We start from the raw sequence: 21,271 nt of genomic DNA, 5'->3' as shown, positions 1-21,271 counted from the left end.
AAACTAATAACAATAGAACACACATCTCCAGTGGTAGTTGTGGGGGGAAAATGTACACCATCATGCTAATTAAATGGTGCAATTTGAAAATGTATTATAGAATATATATCTGCCCGTTTATTACTTTCAACTACTTTGAAGACATCCATCAAAAAAACCTACATCTGGGAAAGTATCTAGTTCAAAAACTGCTACTCCCAGATGGCAGGCTTCTGCTTCTTAAAATACTGTCGTCCGCAGAGATTCCCACAGTCATCCACCGATTTTAGCTCTAGACTTCCAAAGGGTTAGTGCTAATGACGAGTAAAAAAAAAAAAAAAAAAAAAAAAAAAAAAAAAAATCAAGTCCAGAGGGGAAATCGAAAATAGATATTTTCCAGAAAGTAGTATACATTGCAAGATTATTACAAGAATTATTAGAAGGATGGAGAAGGGAATGAGGCGCCAACAGGAAGGAAGGGACAGAGAACAGTGAAGGCAGGAAGGAGGGAGGGGGTAGAAAGGGGAGGGGGAAGAAGCAGAGGATGAGGAGGATGAGCCAGAGGGAGAAGAGGAATTCCTTGAAAACCGTTCCCAAAGGCGGTATTTCTTGGGAAAGACCCGTTAGAAGTCGCCTCCTGACTTCTCCCTGGATTGTCTGGAAAGGCGACTGACCCCACGGAATCCTTGCGTCTTATGCTTTGAGCCATCTTCTCACTCCCACGTCCACACCCGCCTTGTTCACCGCCTTCCAAAGTGACCACTGCTCAAGAACCTTCCCAAAGCTCAGAAAGCTCACTTTACCCACTCTTTAAGGCCCTCCGGCTCATCCATGTCTCCTAAAGACGGTAGGAAAATTGGAACTTAAACCTAAATACTTCGAAAGCCCAAACAAGGACCGGGTCCCGTTTTCGTGGCCACTCGGGAGCACCCGAGAAGCCCAGGAACTTTCTCCCCTACTTCTCAGTCCGTCAGCCTCTCCCACTCTGCCCTTTGAAGAAGACGCGAAGAGAGGGGGCGGGGAAGAGGGATTCCGGCTGGCAGAGCCGGGAAGGCTGCTCCCCAGGGGTGGGCTTGCACCCGCGTGGGCAGCGGGGCGCGCCCCCTCCCCGCCGTGCGCGCCTGGAACGTCGCCGGCGGCCGCGCCGCGTCCTCGATCTGTCTGCGCTGGGTCCCGCGGGGCGCGAGGGGAGGGGACAGGAGAAAGAGGAGGGCCCGGCAGCCGAGGGGAGGAGGCGGTGCGTGCCTCGCCTGCCAAACGGAGAGCTGTTCATCTGCGTGCGATCCCCGGCGCCCCGCGCGCGGCCGCAGCGCTCCGCCCGAGCCGCCCCGGAGACTCCGGAGTGGGGTCTCCACTGTGTTCCGCTGCCGGTCTTTCCTGAGACCCTCAGCTCCTGCCGGCCTCAGCTCTCCCAAGTCGGCCCCGGGTCTCTGCGGCTGTTAAGGACAGCGGCAAAAAAAGAGAAGGACGTTCTTCTGTGCCTTGGATGTTCCGGTCCGGGAAGGACAGCAAGTTGTGTGTTGCGCCCGGGACCCGGGAGAGAAGGTGGCCGCTGTGCTTCAGCCATGTAAGTAAAGCACTCGGCTGCCCCACGAGCGTGGGTTCAGCTTCTTTCCCTCGGGCCCCCTCTGACCCGGACGCTGGAGTTGGGCTGGTCCCGGGCTCCAGACTTCGCGAGCTCGGCTGTTCTGCTGGCTCTGCCTGACTGCCGCGTCTGCTGTTGGCATTGGCCTCCGGGGGGTGCTGCCTTCCCATCCTTATCTCCTATTTTCTCCCAGAGCCGGCTGGAAAATGCCTCTTTCCCTCTTTTGGAATTGAGGGATCCTTGTGTGTCTTCATGGGTGGGGTGGAGGTGAGGCAATTGCAGGGGGCTGAATCTGGGCTTGTCTGGACAAGAGCTTCTCATCCCATATGGAGAAGAGGGCCCTCGCGCCCCACGCCACTCCCTGCTGGTCTTCGGAACCAACCTCTGGGCTGGGCTCAGAAAGAACTTCAGCCGCTGATCTTAGTCGGCAAGATTAACAAAATTAAATGAATGAATGAATGAATGAATGAATAAAAGAACCCTGAGTTCCCTTTGAATGATATACAGCATTGGAGATGGGGCATTGTGTGGGGAAGAGACAAATGGGGGCTAGGAATTTGTTATGGACCTCCAAAACTAGAGTTAGGAAGGTGGTGGGCTCTGTGCTTCTGGATTCATTTCTTTATGAAAAGTGTGGGAATGGTTGAGAAACTCGTTTTCAATGTCAGGAGTGGAAGAAAATGCACGTGGAACAATTTGAATGACTGAGGTTTAATGGTGAGTGCTGAAAAGTGTGGATTACCTTTCATATTAGACAAGTGTTCTGCCACAGGAGTGGTTCCCGTGAAATTATTGGAACCAATGAATCAGAATAGCAGATGTGAAAATAAGACACACGCAGGTTTTCTTTTATACTAGAAGATAGTTATTAGGACTGAAGGAATTCTCAAATGCTACTGATTGAGTACTGGAAGTGTCCGATAATAATTGTGTCCAATGTCTGTGCTTAGATAGTCATAAAGCTGGTTAAATTTATGGTATTCTGCAATTGTAAAAATATTATCCTAATTATTTTGATTGGGTTCATGCAGAAATAATACACCCTTAAAGGGACATGGAAAAGTTGCTATAAACTGTGAGCATGAACTTGCAAACCAAATAAACAAACCACAGTGTAGTTCATTTTATTTTAATACCCTGAATTATGTTTAGTGCCAGTAAAAGTGCTACATTACTTTTAATGTGAGTATATGAAATGAATTCACTGCTGTGGTAAATAGAATGCATTTCTTTAAGTAAATAGCTGTCAGAGTTCATTTGGGAGCATTTATACGAGATAAAGATGTGAAAACGCTTTCAGGTAATTTGACAAAGCTTGAGTTATAGAGCAGTTTATAGAGGGAATTAGTTCTTCCCACTTTTGAAGTGTTGAGTCAAGTTTGGATATTCCTTCAACTGTACGCAACTGGATAGGCGTTATCAATTCTCTGAAAGTATTTAACTTTTTATATTTCCTATTGCTGTTTTCCAGGGACCATCATCCTTACTACAGAGGATGGGAAGTTGATGCCCAGTGAGACTGGAAGATCTGTTTTGTTCATAGACACTCTCCTGTGGATTCCCTGTGGTTTTCTGGTGGTCTCACACCTTGACTCATTCCTACAGTTCCAGAACGTTGACTTCAGGCCCTCATTGCCCTATTTGGTGAAAGATGGCATCCAGCCTGACTTGTACTGGGGTGATCTGGGCTCTGCTCTCTTTTCTTTGTGCTGCCACCTCCTGTGTGGGCTTCTTTATGCCTTACTGGCTCTGGGGATCACAGCTAGGCAAGCCTGTGTCCTTCGGTACTTTCCGGAGGTGCTCGTATCCTGTGCATGATGAGAGTCGGCAGATGATGGTGATGGTGGAGGAATGCGGGCGCTATGCCTCCTTCCAGGGCATTCCCAGCGCAGAATGGAGGATCTGTACCATAGTGACGGGCCTGGGCTGTGGCCTGCTCCTCCTGGTGGCGCTCACCGCTCTCATGGGTTGTTGTGTGTCAGAGCTCATCTCCAGGACCGTGGGAAGAGTGGCTGGAGGAATTCAGTTTCTGGGGGGTAAGTGACCTGCTAAACTCGAATTGTTTACCAGAATCCCAAAGCCATGTTGAAAATTATATGTGTCATTTGTCTATTGAGATATTGTATTGGAATTCACAGGAGAAGTAGATATGGAATGGCTTTGATGATAGATTGTCAGAATCAAAGATTTTTACTGGAATTGCTTCACAACTTCAAGGGCTCTTAATTTCTGTACATGCCTAGACACACACACACACACACACACACACACACACACACACCCCATGGGCCTACTAACTACCATCTCGTGGGAGACAGTATCATCTACATTTGTTGCAGTTGGGGAGTATGGATTTTACAGCTTCTTGCTCTTTTATGTTCAACAATAGGCAATTGGATTATCTTTGTCATACTGGGAACTTCAGGTCTTTAGAAGTAAAGCTTTCCTAGAAAAGCACAAAGGGTTTTTGATTCAACATTGTCTTCATAAGCTTCCAAGACTCCTTGATCGGTCTCAAATCAACCCTTGCCCAGACATAAACCATATTTCTAAATAAATGTTACTATTTTAAACTAGAGAACAGTTTTATATTAACAACTATAAACGTAATTATACTACCAAGATAGCCATAGGCCTAATTACCATGTTAGGACTTAAATGTTCCTGGATGCTTTTGCTATGTGGAAAAACAAAGAATACTGTATTTAACAAATGAGGTGTGCTTGTCCCAAATGGACTGGATAGTTTCACTCACACCGAAAAGGTTTGATTTTTTCTTGGCTTTCCTCCAGAAAGTATTGCTTCAGTATCTCTGGTCATATGGTTCTAATTGCACTTTATATATTTTCCACTGTGGTTTTCACCTCCATTCTTCAACCTGACTGGCTGAACTTGTCTGATTTACAATCCACCCTGGTGAAATGTGACAACCTCCATAGATAGTGCAGACTGAAGGGAAATGGGAAACCTGGAAAACTTATAAAATGTATTTGTAACCTCATGACAAAGTAGACGTCTGTCATGCTCCCATTTGGTATTCTCCTGTATTCTTTTAGGAAGAATATGGAAGAAGAAAAAGAAGCATTAATAATGCATAGTTCTGAGATAGCCAGTACATACTTGGGAACCCCAAATGGATTGTTTCAGATTATTTAGTAGAAAAATGTTCAAGTAACATTTCAAGGGTGTTTAAAATGCAAGTAGCAAAAATATTTGTGCTTTGGAATGAGAATTAGACATGTTTGCAGTTCTTCATTTCCTTCTTCTGAATTAACTTTTTGTTGTTGTTGTTCCTGTGGTTTTGCATCTTAGTCTGCCTAGAGGAAAGTTGGGGGACCTAAAAATTCAGTCCTTACTGCTTCAGTATTCAACACTAATAAAAATCTTGCCTGTGACATGTGTCTGTACAGAAATATAATAAAACTATTAGGAAACATATAGAGGTTATCATTGAAATAAAAACTCAGTGTTCAAAACTTGTTCATAGCACAGGTTTTTAGAATAGAACTAATGCCAGAAGCATTTTAAAAATTTTTCTTTAAGAATAAACTGGGTTTGCTGTTTGTTTCACTTGGCTCTGGAAAAATGCTTAGGCAGTTTCATTTTCTCCTCTTATGGTAAATATTACTTTCCATTTTTTCTTCATTTTAGGGCAGAGACTGCTATTATTTCTGGCAGAATAGGAAAATGCTTACAAAGAGAAATCAGTTTTTATTGATTATCTTTAAACATATAATGAAGGAAGGCAACAGGAAGTAAATCTGACACCCATGAGATTTATGCTTCCCTCTCTGAGCTATGTATAGATTTTTTTTGAATTATATAGAGCTAAATGTTCTACTTTACAGAATACCCAAGGGACAGACAATTGGGAAAGTTATATGTATCTTAAAAGAAACCAGGTTTTTTTCTTTGTCTATGCTTTTGGTGCAGCCTGATTTGGTAAGAGTTACTCACCATAAGCTAAAGTTATGATCTGTTATTAGCAGTTGATAATATTTCATTTCTCAAGTGTATATATGTATTTCTTATATCAGCAAACGGTAATTCTGGATTAAAACCTAAGAGGGGTTTTCTTTTCTTTTTTCTTTTTTTTTGTTCTAATTAGTTATACATGACAGTAGAATGCATTTGAACACATCATACATAAGTGGAGTCTAACTTCTCATTCATTTGGTTGTCATGTAATCATATACGTACATAGGGTCATAATGTCCAATTCATTCTACTATCATTCCTACTCCCATGTCCTCTCCCTTGGCTTCACTTCCTGGAGGGTTTTTCTGACTCTAACTTCTTGAGAGTACCAGTGAGTAAATATACCAATTACCAAAGATAATGGTAACTTTAGAATTTAAAAAAAATAGCTTGAAATATATAACAGGTTTTGAAAATCTGTTATTAATCACTCTCAGGTAATAAGAGACCAGATGACAAAACAAAACACTCCAAAAAGAATTTGAGTAATTGTTCATTTCGTAATCGTTTGAGTTTCTATTCATTAAATCTTATGTGGTAAGTAATTTGTTTTGTTACTTTTTTTTTTAATAAAATGAGTGAGTTTTATAAAGATCTCTGCAAAATTCCAAACCAGTCAGTTCTGTGAATTTCATAGACTGCATATTTTAGAAATGTAATCAACATACAGGGAACTCTGCTGTGAGGCAGATTCTCTTACTAAAAATGATTCGCCCAGAAGGGTTATGTTTAGCTAAAGTGATGGTTGCTCCAAAAACAACAGGAAGCAGGAGAATGGCAAAATACAGAGGCATCCTGCTTAACCCCGCCTGCTGTATCTGGAGTCTGCACATATGGTGTAACATCAGGCAGTAAAACCCCTGCAGTACTTTGGAACAAGTTAAAGGACAAAATGTCAACCTTAATTTTGAATCTTCTTGCTATGGATGGCTAGAGGTAAAAATTTCACTTGTCAACTGATAGAGCAACATGAAATGGGCTGGTTGTATATGGATGTTTGCTACCTATCCTAGGAAAACTGAAGGAATCAAAGATGAGTGCAATTTCCTGTGGTCACTTGGACACAAACTTAATTTCTGCCATCTCCGTCTCATACTATAAGACATGTTTACATTATAATTTTAAAAAAAATTAGTAAGAGTTGAATTCTACTTTCAATTTTTTTTTAAAAGGCATATAGAAAGACTTTGGAAAATATAATGTATGATGAAAGTGTTAACATGTATGTGATAGGCAAGGTTCCTCTGAGAACATAGAGGTTTTAAAGTCGTTTTTGTTCAACATAAAAGTATGCGCCTTCAAATACTGTTGTGCTCATTAAGGACTCCAACAGAACTTTAGAAAATTGACGGCAAACTCTCTGATGCAGTAGTAAAATGTTTTATTTACCTCTAAAAGAGACAGCAGGAATATTGTGAAGATATAGTAAATCTGTAATTTCTGTGAACTTGTGCTTGTGAATGTCAGTATCTGAATTTGTAGATTTCATCTTAAGAGACTCCTGGTGCTGTAATGAGGGAAAAAATCAAAGAAAGCCCCAAATTTCCACTGTTTAGTTTGGATGTGTGTCACCTGTATGTGTAAGAAGGGAGTGGGACGCTAGCCAGCAGCATAGTCCCTTTCCAGTTTAGACATTCCTCTGTTCTAAGAAGCCAGGGGAGATCCTCTCCTCAACTAATTGATAGTTGAGTGCTGTTCGTGACACTAATGAAGACAGAGTGTCTCTTGGAGCATCCTTTTCTCTGTGTGCTGAAAGCACCATGCCTTTCCAGGGTGCCCTCACTGGAGGACCCCACCTGGGCCTGTCTTTCATTCTTTGGGGAGATTGCTCCAAACTCTCCTTCCTTTGCTGTACTTTAAGCCTGATCTGTCATCTGATATGCAGGTTATGCTTTCCTTTATATCCAGCTCTCTGTCAAGTGACAGCTGAATAATAAGGTAAATAATAAGTGTTGGCATATTAATGGGCATCCTGGCTTTCTAGTGTTGGTGTCTTAACTGAAAGCAGTTGCTCTAATTTTAAGAAATTCTGGGATTTTTAGGATGTTGGGGAGGAGGCAAAGCTTTTTTTGTTCTTCTCTAGGTTAGGTCATATAGATTACTATTTGTGTTTTTAGTCAGTTTGCTCTAAGCTATGATATGAGGTTCAGGTGAGTGATCTTTAAGTTCTAAGCCAAAGGGGTATGTGTGTGTGTGTGTGTGTGTGTGTGTGTGTGTGTGTGTGTGTATGATAAATTACATATTGAATTTCCTTATTTCCTTTTATCTACCATTCTCTTATACCAGAAACAAGATTTTATCGATGGAAACTAAAAATAAGACCCTATAACATTCTCTGTAGTTTGCATGCAGTGGTTTTTCAGTAAGGAATTACCAATTGAAAAATAAGAAATCCATACAACAGACCATAGGGATGGGCCTTGATGGCCCCTGGCCAACTCGATGTAGCCATGTCCATTTAGGAAAAGCAGGATGATCAAACCAGGAGTGTGGCTTAGGAATCAGCTATTCTGAGCTCTGCTGCTAGGCAGGATGGCACTTAATTCAGCTCTGGCTAGCGAACATGTTTCCTGGTCCTAAGCATCTGTAGGGAAGAAGATGATTTTCTCTTGCTCAGTGGTAGGATTTTCTAGAACCATAGACCACATCTTTTATTGCAACTGTGCACACTGATCATGCACAGAAAGAAGCTTGAGATGGAGCATAAACAATGCAGCCTTGGGAGGCAGGCTTTGCTACCAGGAAAGAGTGGAAGGAAGCTACATTGTGGACAAACACCAGCAGCGAACCAACAGAGTTCATCTACTCCAAGTCTGGATTTCATAGAGGCAGGGATGGTGGCCAATTGATAATTTATAAAATCTAGAATGCCAAACTTTATATTTTCATACCTAATACTTTGTTTTCCCTAGTGCTGGGAAATCAAAACCAAGGTCTTGTGTATTCTAGGTGAGCATTCTGCCACTGAGTGACATTACCAGCCTGTGTAATAATGTTTTAAAATGACATTTTCAGATAATCATTGATAGCAGTTTTATTATTATTTTTACTTATTTTTTTTCTAGAGGAACTTGTTTTCTAAGTTTTAACCTAGGAAGTTTTTGATGTCTTCCTACGAATCTTCTAATTCTCCATATCTTGGTTCCCTACAATATTACTTTAGTTTTCTAGTGGGCCTAGAAAAAATCACTAGAAAGCTTTATTCCCCGTGGAGAATACAAGGTCCTGCACCCACAGAGTGTGTTGGGCTATATTCTGGTTCCCTAAAATGTTCCTTTAGTTTTCTAGTGGGCCTGGAAAAAATCACTAGAAAGCTTTGTTCCCCATGGAGAATACAAGGTCCTGCCCCACAGAGTGTGTTGGGCAGGTCTGGGTGAGTGAGGCCCAGGTGGAGCACTTGGAATAAATTCCACTGGTGCTCTAGAGCCAGATGGTTGAAAGACCACATTTTGAGAAACAAATCCACGTCATCCCCTTTAAACCTCATGTTATATTAGTATTATGGTATAGACTTACAAAACCAATAAGCTTTCAGTGAATCATCAGACTTGTTACATCTGTAATAATTATTTTCATGGTGATGGGATTTGAGCTGGAGAACATCAGAATGGCTGTAGGAACAGATGCCTCAATACTGCGATTGGTTTCTCCTTTAGAGTATCTTGCTGACTTTAAGTGATTTTCACCCATCCATATGCACTCATGAAGCAGAAGAACCAAATATTTTCCATGCTTCGAGGAAGACTGTATTTTGATTTGTGACTCAAGCTGTAGATGACAGGCTCCCACCACCATCCCAGGTGCTATGTTTTTACATCCTCCACCCTGAGACAATGTCATGTTGTTGGTTCACATTCAATTAGAGTGTTCTCAGATCCTTCATTTCTTTTCTTCCAAATGTACTCAGGTTTTTTTTTTTCTATTTTGTTAATGGATTTTATTTTCTACCATTGAATCTCTTAAGTAGTAATAATGATAACAGTTCTTAAAAATGGTGGAATATAAAATTATCCATTGCTCTTGGACCTGTCATATTAACAACCCTGCAACCCTCCTCCCCACTAGAATTCTTTAAATTTTCTTCTTTTTTTTAACATGGTCCAATTCTCCACTTATTTTTTAAAATATTTTTTTAGTCATAGATGAACACAATACCTTTGTTTATTTATTTATTTTTTATGTGGTGCTGAGGATCAAACCCAGTGCCTCACATGTGCTAGGCAAGCACTCTACCACTGAGCCACAACCTCGGCCCCTCTCCATTTATTTTTGCAGGGTACAGTCTTCCAAAGTGAGTCGTTTGATCTTTTTTTTTCACTTACTTTCCTTTGTTACCACCAGCTAACCCAGCCATAGTCAGAGATAGAGACTACGGAGACCAGGGGTAGTATGGATATTTAGCCTTGCTAACACATAGACTGTATATTGGTTAGTTGTCTTTAAAAAAAAATGTTGTTAGTTGCCAAGGAAATCAACTGTCAAATGCAAATCCATAACCATTACCATAGAAAGGACTCAAAAAGCACTCAAGAGATCTTTACACTATTCTATATAGTATCACAAGATGCATAACATTTGCACTCCACACAAAGTTGTCATTGTACACTGACAGTATTTGAACTCTCCAGCTTGGCAAGGGTGTTTTACTGTGGGTGTTGGTTGAAATAAAGAAGAATAAAAGCATTAGTTCAACCCTTTTATTCCTGATGTCATTAAAACTGAACTTGTTGCTCTTTTAAAGTGTCATCCTCAAGTGTGTTCCGAGGGACGTTAATCTTGGGTATACCAATATGGTATTGATAGGAAAAAGCAAAATGATGTAGTGACAAGGAGATTTGAGAAATTCTTGGCTAGGGGAAGTTAAGAGCTTTCATTAGAACAGAACTTGACACAGAGTCTTTGGTATGTTATGCAAATTGCCAATCTCCTGGGCAGAATGGGTTGAAATATAGTATTGTTTCCCTAACTTATTTGAGCCCAGCATCCTGAAGAGAACTGTGAGTTAGTTTCCATTTCACCTCAGTGAAGCAGGTTATTCATTCTTTTTACAGATGAGAACACTGAAGTCCAAAGAGTGACACCCAAAGTTATCCCGTTAGTTGGTGAATATCTATGAATACTGTCACCATCACATTAAAGTGTTAATTAATCCTTCCTTATGTTATATTTAGAATATAGAATTTTTGACTGTTGTGGATGCGAAGATAATAAGACTCTTAACATAAGTGGTGTTTTGTTGTTGTTGTTCCCTCAGTTTTTGCTTCTGATACAATAGAAAACTCACAGCAATGTGATATAATGAATTTTTGCCACTTTTCAAAAAGAATATTACGGTTTACTGCGAAGAATGTAATGTGTGATAGAGTGGTCATTAAGGGAGAAAACCCAAACAAACGAACATACTGTATTTTAAAAAGCTTGGTAACAATCCTTTGTTAAGATACAGATAATATTAATTCCAGAGGACACATCTCTTCCATGACGAAGCCAAAGACTTTGTATCGCTCTTTAAAAAATCAAGGGTAATGTCATAGAAACAAACAGAACTTTCAAAGTTCTAGCTAGCTCATAATAAAGGAGCCCAAGGATTTCTTGAGGGTTTGGGGGTTTTGAATGGTTATTTTTAGAGGATAGTGTGGTTGGACATAGCATTGCCCAGGTCTACCCATTGATGTTGCTGACTTATTATTGGGGAATTTGGTATCCTTTCTTTTGTTTATATGATGGAGGTCATTCCAGCTAGTAATTTGCTCTCAGAATTCATGAAGCTAAAATTGTAGGCTCCACAACGGACCTGTTTATCTCTCTAGTAAATATTTGTCCCCCATATGTCTCAAATTTTTAATAAATAGACAACATCTGGTATCTTAATATATCAAAGCATGTGTAAAAATGTTGTTGAATTAAAAAATGAAATTTTACTTTATGGTTCTCTGGTTTTTCTTGTCTTATCTCTTTCAGTAGGGCACTAGGGAACCATAGAATATTTTTCTTCTAGATCTATAGTGATGAGACTAGTAAATGACACACTGATATATTAAATTAATATTTTATGCATTATTTAGTCTTAATTACTTTTCAGTGACACTTGTATCTACACGGAGCAACCTTATTCTTCTATACCTCACAGGAATATTTCAAATGTGAAGTAAAATAATGCTGTTAATGTGATGACACTTAAAACAGTGTCCCTTTAACTGATGTCCCTGTATAATGTTTGTTCTTTGAAAAAAGTGTTCTATATATGTTTAAATGATGCTGCATAATACCACAGTTCCACCTCCAAGCACATTTTAAAAGTTCAGAACAATTTTGCAACAAATACATCATCTTAATTTTTTTTTTTAAAGAATAATTTTTGAGAGAGAGAGAGAGAGAGAGAGAGAGAGAGAGAGAATTTTTAATATTTATTTTTTAGTTATCGGCGGACACAACATCTTTGTTGGTATGTGGTGCTGAGGATCGAACCCGGGCCGCACGCATGCCAGGCAAGCGCGCTACCACTTGAGCCACATCCCCAGCCCCCATCATCTTAATTTTAACATTGTGTTTCACAAACTTACTTGGGAATGTCAAGGTTCCATTTACCTGTAATATGCATTGCTTGCTATCTCTGAGTTAATGGTTGGCAGAATAAACACTGGGAAATGTTCAGTTAAATATGTTGTGACTCCAGAAGATTGGAATGGGCTTACGAGCATTTGCTTTTTAAGAGCCTATTACAGGGCTGTGGATATAGCTCAGTTGTTAGAGTGCCTGCCTTGCATGCACAAGGCCCTGGGTTCAGTCCCCAGCACCATAAACAAACAAGCACATATTGTCAAATAATGTAATAAAAATAGGGATGTTGTTGAGATAAAACTTGGGATATGGTTTATACTATTGCAAAGCTTATAGTCTTATGGAGGAAACCAACATGTGAAGTATACTTACAGTCTGAAGGACTCCTAATGCATCACACACACTTCCATGTTTCATTGCAGATGGAGATCAGATGATTCACTCAGCAACCTTATTTGGTGTGTCCCTTTTCTTTTCCATTCTGTTTTTCCCCTACTTGGTTGTGTAGCCCCAAGGACTACATTCCCCATGACATCAGCATCTGAACAAATTTAGCCTGAGGGGGGCACTTTGGAGGTGAGAGGCAGGGAGAGGGCAAGTTATTACTCCCACTTTGGCTCTTCCTTAGGCTATATGGTAGGCAGGAGGTGTCTCTCCTCCTAGAAACCCTACCCATTATCCCAAGTTCCATCAGAAATCACTGACATGATCCTACCTTAATTGGACGGCTGGTTCCTCTAGTTACTAGTAATGCTGTCTTTCTTATGTTAATTTCTTATGTTAAATTCTCTATGTTGAAATACCTTGGATGGTTTCTGCTTCCCTGGGCAGACCCTGGCTGAAATACAACACAAATTTCAAATTCATATCTCAGCCAAGTAGAGGATTATGTCTTCCTTGAACTGTGTGTGTGTGAGTGTGTTTGTGTGTGTGTGTGTATGTGTGTGTAGACAAAAATCATTAAAGTTTAGTCTAGGAATGCCTAGAGCCCAGTGAAATATGAATGAATGCCGCATATGTTCAGAGGAGAAGCGCCATTCTCTCTGTGAAGGCTCCAGTGCAGAGATGGTAGCTGAGTTGGGGCTCATCTGCTGGAGGCTCCCTGGAGCTTGGGGAAGAAGAACACCAAGTCCTCAAAGCCAAGGGATTGTGAGAAGATCTGATGTGAGGTCAGGGAATGGCCACAGATTGACCACAGGATGGTCATTTATTAACATGTTCATAATTGAAAACTGCAGTCACTTACATATTATAAATGAATCATATACTTTGGAAACCCAATAGATGACTGTCATAGCTGATGTTAGTCATGTTATAGCTCTGTATTAAACCAAAGAAAATAAAGAAACTAGTTACCTCTTGATTTTTCTCTATGAGTTAACATTCATGTCATGTAAAAGCCAATTGCATCAAAGGTCACAATGTGTTCTTCTGTCATCCCAGTGTAATTTGTAGTTCCCATATATTTGTCACATTGAGTCTTTGAAGAAAAACAAAAGAAGTAATGTGCCTTTTAGCTCTAAAATATTTTGATTCTGTGATTAAATGGAATCCTCATTTGAGTCTCCTTGGTGAAACTGTGTGGGCATGGCTTGTTTTTAGTTGTCTGTGCAGCTGTTCCTCTAAGCTCTGGTAATTGTATTAAAACACATGCCTCGCCCAGTGCGATGGCGCATGCCTGGAATCCCATGCTCAGGAGGCTGAGGCAGGAGGATCGCCAGTTTACAGCCAGCCTCAGCAACAGTAAGATGCTAAACAACTCAGTGAGGTCCTGTCTCTATATAAAATACAAAATAGGGCTGGTGTTGTGGCTCCATGGTCAAGTGCCCCTGAGTTCAATCCTAGGTACCAAACCCCTCCCCAAACAACAACAACAACAACAACAAAAACATCAAACCAAACTAAACCAAACAAAACACCTCAAAAACCCCAAAAAACACATGCCCCAAAGTTGTGGTGAGATGACCCATATTTTCCTCTCAGTACTCCACTAATATACCTTCTGTGTGAATGGCAGATCATAGTGGGTAATGCTGGGTGAAACTAGGCACACAGAGCAAGCACTGGGTCCACATAGGACCATAGCATTTTAACATTAGTGTGATTGGGAAGGGGGACACAGAGCCATGTTCAAGGTCAGTGTAGCTTACTCAGTCCTGGCAATGCTTGGTTCCCATAACAGTCCAACTTCCCCATATTATTTCTACTCCCCTGCTAAATGTGCAAATTGTCTTGGATAGAAGAATAAGATTTTTCCCTGTTCTCTTTATGTCTAGAAGGGGACTTCAATGGACTCATTTTCTGCAATTTAGTATATGGTGGGACATCACTTTTTGTTATTGTTTTATTTTTCTCATTTGTGATTATGTTAACCAGTCTAAAGAGAATATTGCGATTCCTATGTATTAAAGCAATTCCTTTGTAGATTCTATAGTCACTTCTCAGAAAGTGTTAATTCTCCTAATGGTACTTTGAGCAAGAATAGTCATTTTAATCTTAAAGGAAGTTACCCTGGTACATAGTAGGTGTGAAAACAAAGAAAAATTTACTGTATCTTGGGACTTTTCTTTATTTACTTATTCAATAAATATTTTTTAGTTAGGTTTGTTCTAGGCAGTGGATACAGAATGCTGATTAAAAATCTAGGGTTCTGGGTCTAAATAGAATTTAAGTCTAGTGAGGGAGACCAACGCTAATTGAATACTCTCAAAAATAACTATAAAATTATAATAAATATTAGGAAGAAAAGGTGCGTCATTAGAGGTGATACGGATGGGGTGCCAAAGGCTGAGATTCCTGAAGAAGTCAGGTTTGAGTTGAGACCTGATGCCCAGAGGGACAGGAAGGAAGAGTGTCTCTCATGTGGGCGATGGCAGGGACTAGGTCCTCAGGTATGAGGGGGCAGGTTGCCTTTGTAGCAGTGTAGACCAGAATGCACAAGGGAGGATGGAATAGATGAGACTGGAGAGGGGACACATGGCTTAAGGGTGGACCTGGCTACTCTTAGTGATCCACACAGCCAGGCCCTGGACCCTGGCAAACGAATGGGGAGGTGAGGCCTGATTTGTGAGGCAAGATGATCTCTTCAGTTCTAGGCAATCTGTGGTTCGAGTTATGGTGGGACTTTGTTATGATTTGGAAATGAGGTGCCAAAAGCTTCTGTGAATGCTGGGCTCAGTGTTGATCTCAGAGATAGAAACCCATGAAAAGATGAAGAGGTTTGTGCAGGAAGGTGGGATATATTCCTATCCCTGCCCACATAAGAAGCTCATTTATTTAAGGTAAATTGTGAGAGACTTAAGTTGAGAGGTGGTTGGTTGGAAATCACCTGGATTCTTTTACTTAAACCCGTCCTTTGAGGCAGAACTATTATTATATTTTGAAAAAAGTTATAATGACATTTTTCTGTCTATACTTTGTGTAAGTTAGGTAATTCAGTGTCTAGGGTATTTAGTTAGGGGATACAGCTGTTTTGTACCCTGTTCTCTTTCTTCACAGGGCTTTATATGCTTGAGATTACTTATTTAAGTTTTGCAATTAGGTGTATAATGTCTTTCTTCTCTGATGGGTTGTAATCCCTGAGGACTCAGGCATGGTCTATTTTAATGCCCTGTTTCTAGAACCTAGTAGAGTGCATGTGAGAGAATAGGCAATAATAATTTGCCATCTGCTTGAAACTTGATATAATATAGACTCTTTGAAAAGCTACTAAGAATGTACCTTTGATTCAGTTTGATTTTGCAACTGTTGATCAGATCCCCTACTTTGCTAAATGGCAGTGCTAGGCCCATGTTGAAATGGACTTGAATATGACAATGTCTGCTATCACGAGGCTCCACATTTTGTATAAAGAGTTGGACAGATGATGTGATGCAGGTGCAAAGAGGATTCAGAGAGATGCCCCCAAGATCCTGTGTGGCACACATAGTGGGTAGGCTATGGAACAAGGTCAGCTCATGCAAATCCTTAGCCCAACTCAGCTATAGATCCTGAGTCCTTCCTCTTGGGTCTTCAGTTTTACCATGGAAAAAAGCCAAGAAACAAACAAACAAAAAAGCTAGGCAAAGATACATTAGGAATTTTGGAATGTTCCTCATTGGCCAGGGACTAGCTAGCCACCGTAGCCACATGGTCATTGAATTTCAATCTTCTCCCTGCATCCTGCTTCATAGCATCGCCTCTGCCTTGGTTTCCCTGTTTGCCTTGCCCTCAAGTGCTTCAGTAAAAAAAAAGTCTGCAGTTCTCTTTGTTGGACCTGGCTCCTCTTCCAAGTGATCTACAGAATGAGGGCTTGGATTCCATAAAATGTTAGAGACACAGAGATATGAAAGATGGGATCAAAATACAACAGATGTGGCTTGGCAGTTCATTGTCATTGGTGGGATTAAGCATCAGTGCTTGCTCCCTGTTTTCAAATCCACCTGCTTCCTAGAATGGGGCAGTCCTTTATGGGAAAAGGGAGGTGAGTCCTGATTTGTGAGACCCTGGAACGTGATCCATTCAGTTCCAGGCAGTTTGTAGTTCAAGTTCCGTGGGACTTTGTTATGGTTTGGATGTGAGATGTCTTCCCAAAGCCCCCATTAATGCAGGAATAGTCAGAGGTGAAATGATTGGATTAAGAGATTTATGACCTTTTGAATGGACTATACTGTATTGTAACTGGGCAGGTGGGGAGTGGCTGGAGGAGGTGGGTCACTGGGGCATGTCTTGGATGACACATTTTTGATTCCCTCCCTCTCTGCTTCCTGTCACCATCATAAGCTGAGCAGCTTCCACTGGACCCTTCCCTGTGACATGCTGCCCCACTTTGGGCCCTGAGCAGTGGAGTTGGCTGTCTGTGGACCAAGACCTCTGAAACCATGAGCCCCAAATAAACTTTCCCTCCTCTAATGTTCTTGTTGAGTATTTTGATCACAGTGACAAAAAACTAACTAAAACTTTGGTGGAAAATCAGGTGGACAGTTGGGACTGTTGGGCATGGAGTTCATGAGAAAGATCAGAGCTAAATATATGGATTTATACAAAGAGCATTTAAAAAATCTTCACATGTGAGGCTGTCACTTTATTTGCTCTTAACAAGACATGACTTTTGCTTCTTGACACTTTCTTGACTGTTCTGGAAAGGCAAGCTCCTACTGTGACTGAATCGTCAATCTTCAGCCTCGTGTTGGACTGGGTCTGCTGGATTATGGAGAAGTTTGTACTGTATAAGGAGAGATTTTATATTTATCTAGCATCAAATGCAATAGAAATCAAGGTGGGAAAAAAGATCATTTTTCGTGAGGTTCATTAACACAAAGTTGCCTTGGGAAAGACAGAGTCTAGAAATGACCATGAACTAGTAGGAAAAAAAAAAGCAAAAAGTGTGAAGGGTGAATATTTTAACTTTTTTTTCATCTCATGCATAAAGATGGCATTCTATTTTGATCACCTGGTGGAAGAAAGTCAGTTCATTTATCTCTTCCCCCCACCGTGGCTCTCCTGATTATAGCCTCCTGGTAGGAACCATTTAAAATTCAATTTGGCAGCCTGTGCCCTCGGTGCTCAGTAGGTTTCATTAAATTACACAGCAGTGCGTGCGTCTTCCCTGTGTGGCATCTTTCGATATACATTTGATTTCAGTGTAATTTCAGACAATTGTCCTTTGTGGGGAGTGGTTTTACCACAAGAGTCGTACAGTCTAGTTAGGGTAGACCTGGAAACCTGAACCTCATGGGATTTTAAGATAGCAGATGATACCGCACCAGGGAGATGCAGTGTGTCTCTCCATACTTTTCTTACTTGGCTCGTTAAGCTTGTAATGTTTGGCAGATTGCTTCTGTAGCATTACTTACAGCTTAAGACGAGAATAACAGCATGTTTTCTCTAGGTGACATGCTTCAGAATTTTACATGCAATCAGATTTTTTAACAATATATATTTTCCTTGGGACGGTATGTAAAGTTAAATGTTAGTACTTTTTCTTGTCTTCATAATTCTCAAAGTACTGCTTTCTGTTGATGGGTTCACATGATTCTATGGCCATACCTTGTTTTGCAAAGCTGGCGAACCCCAGGTTGTGGACTCTCAGTGGGAGACACTCATCAGTTTCATGGCTCTGGGCAAGTTACTGACTCTCACTTTAGTGCCTTCATTTAGTACGAGTAGAGGTATGAACTCATTGAATGTTTGTGAATTTGAAGTATATGTAAGTCACCTAATATTACCCTGATAAAGTAGATTCCTAATAAATGGGATTGTTTCTAACAGAGTTATTACATAGACATTTACTGAATCCTGCCCTGTGCTGGGCAACATTCTAGATTATGGGGACAAAGTAAAGAACAGAAGCAGACTAATAAATAGCTGTAAAGAAATAATTTTGTCTGTAGCACTGAATAGGAAAGGAAAGAAAAGGAAAAGAAAGGAAATACAGAATTTTAATTGTATTTTCATCTATTTTTAGTTTACTGTTGCTCCCCTTGACATATTCTCAACTGGCATGTGAACTAATGATAGAGTTATCAGCAGCAGATTTTTGTATTCAGGATCAGATAATACACTTGGTTGCTAGGTGTATTGGACTCCAGAGACCATAACTTGAAATATCATATAGTTATCTATATAGATAGTCTAATGTCTCACAAATGTTTTTCACTGTTTTTTATTTGCCACTATATTGTGAGTTTGTTTGCTCATGGTGGTACTTTTAAATACCACCTGTCACATTTGTAAGGCTCTTTCTTTTCTTTTTTTCCCTTTGTGTGTGTGTGTGTGTGTGTGTGTGTGTGTGTGTGTGTGTGAGATGGGACAGAACCCAGGATCTTGCACATGCTAGGCAAGCGCTCTACCACTGAGTTATACCCCCACCCTGAAACCCTTCATCCTTCCTTTAACATCCCCACCTCCAATATACTCACATGTATATATAACCTGTTATAAATATTTGTTCATAAAATTTCTATTTTATTTTTTTTTGCTAACAATGGAGACCAATTACAAGTAAAATTCATTTTTCAGAATTCTAAATCAATTAGTGTCAGGTACTTTTAATGTAGCATTGTACAATACACAGAGCATTTATTTACACATTTTCTCATTAATCTCAATACTGTGTTACAGCTTTGTGTTTGAAACTCTGATTGGTGAAACAAAAGGAGCAACTATAATACAGGGCATAACCCAGAAGTATATACATTTATTGCTTTGGTTCCTAGACTCTTTCTCTCAGAAAGATGTTACTGTTATTCTACCAACAACAAATTTCAGTACTGTGTTATGTAGCTAGATTGTTATTCTATCTTCAAAAAATAAAGCTTGCCAGTGATAGTTGCAGGTGTGTGTTCTCTAAGGTTAGAGCTCATTTCAAAGGTTTAGAAGCTTTCATTCTTGATACTCAGGGGAACTGAGCAAAATACAAATAAAATACCTTTGATGGTTGTATGTAATTCTTTAAAAACTGTAACAAGTACACTGTAAGGGAAAGATAAAAAAAATATTTCGAAACTGAAATTAAAGATGGACCAGAAGGATGTAATTCTGAATTATTTTGAGACCAGAAGCTCAATCCATTAGAATGAGAAAAATGTTTCTTGAATATACTTTGAGATGGTTGCTTAATGTAATATACAACTATATATAAGTGAAAGATGCTGTCATAAGATCTGGGTGACCATTTAAAAAGTCACTTGGCATTAAATAAATATTATTTAGTGTCATGGTGCACTATCATCTTGATTTCAAAATGGCTCATTGGTGAATGGGGAGTATCTGTCCTTTGCTGGCTCTGTTCCTGTGTTCCTTTCTTCCTCCAATCCATCCTCATGTTTCTGACAGAGGATGTTTCTGACACTAACTGTGGCCCTTCATACTTAAAATATCCCTGTAAAATGAAGACCTTCTACACTGTGCCTCTAGGAGCACTGGTCCAGGTTCGCTGGTCTCCTTCTTGTGCATTTTACTTTAGCCAAACTGAATCTTCTAAGGTTTCTTGTGTCCTCTATATAATCCCATTTTCAACTCTGCATTACACTGTTCATTTTCCCTTCCTTTTTTGTGATAAGGTCGTTTCTATGTCTGATACTCTAATACCTCATCGTACAGTGGAAATTCTCCAAAATTTTCTGTTTTGCATGTCAATAACTCTGTGCTTAAAATAAAGACCTGTTTAAATGTAAATATTTCTGATCAAGTTAATGTCAAGTGCTGGTCTTTATTTTTCCTTTCCATTTTTCTTATATTAGTACCAGTGGTGGCATGGAAATAGTCAACAGTTGAAAATGTTACCTCAAGATGATTCACAGACATTGCTTCGTATTGATCCAGTCATTTTTGTCAAGGGTCTTTAGCAGGTGCTTCTGCCAGCACACCATGATGATTACCTCGGCCATTTACTTTAAACAAAATGAACTTATTTACTCTTTTTCTGAAAAGGAAAAAGAGAAATTACCAGGGATAGGGGTTGAGACTCACTGCCACTGTGTATTGCCGGGTTTCTGTTCTCGCGACTAAAAGGCTCAGGGGTCACTCTAGTTAAACTGGGCTAACTGGGCTGCACGAAATAACCACACAAGAGACACAAATACCTTTTTCTTTGGGGTCGCTGTGACGGCTCCTCTGACCTTAAGGGTCTGCAGAAAGAGAGAGAGAGAGAGCACACGCTGACCCCTTTTATTGAGGAGAAGCTATTCAAATGAGGCAAGGGGTCAGGTTTCAGGGGGCTGAGTCTGTCTTCATGATGTCCACTGTCAGCAGGTTGACTGACACCTGGGTAGGCCACACCCAAGGGCACAGTAAGAGGAGGGGACACACACAAGGCACTTCCATGGAAGATTCTATCCTAAATAGGGCAAGGCAAGGGGTTATATTACAAAGGAACAGGTGAACATAGCTTCACCCATGGGGCTGTAGCAAGACACACCCATTTCTGTGACTGAGCGCCTCAGCACCCAGCTGAGGAGCGTAACTCAGTCACCCATAAGGTTGGCCTCCCACAGTGTATTTTAAAGTTGATAAATGTACTCAGAAACATTCTCTTTAACTCAGTCTTTGTTTGTGGATAATATGTCTTTTCTGGCCCGCTACCAGGGCATTCTTAAGTTTGTGTTACCAAACATTTCTATTTCAAAATATTAGAAATCTAGGTGTCAGTCCTGTGTTGTTGGAAGGACACCTATAAGTTACCTATTA

The 21,271-nt window shown here is 40.3% G+C and overlaps 1 protein-coding gene across 1 annotated transcript in view; it reads left to right on the top strand.

Moving 5' to 3' along the window:
* The first annotated feature begins 996 nt into the window (after positions 1–996).
* The window catches only part of LHFPL6 (LHFPL tetraspan subfamily member 6), a 240,356-nt gene continuing 220,081 nt past the window's right edge, over positions 997–21,271 (top strand). Inside the window, exons 1-2 of the mRNA XM_081280392.1 lie at positions 997–1,546; positions 3,036–3,600. Coding sequence (XP_081136518.1) covers positions 3,216–3,600 — 385 coding nt within the window. The 5' untranslated portion in view covers positions 997–1,546; positions 3,036–3,215. The remainder of the gene's footprint in view (positions 1,547–3,035; positions 3,601–21,271) is intronic.

This window comes from Spermophilus citellus (assembly GCF_964194105.1).
Source record: "Spermophilus citellus genome assembly, chromosome: 1".
In the NCBI taxonomy this organism is placed as follows: Eukaryota; Metazoa; Chordata; class Mammalia; order Rodentia; family Sciuridae; genus Spermophilus; species Spermophilus citellus.
This window is presented reverse-complemented; position numbering and strand designations above follow the sequence as displayed.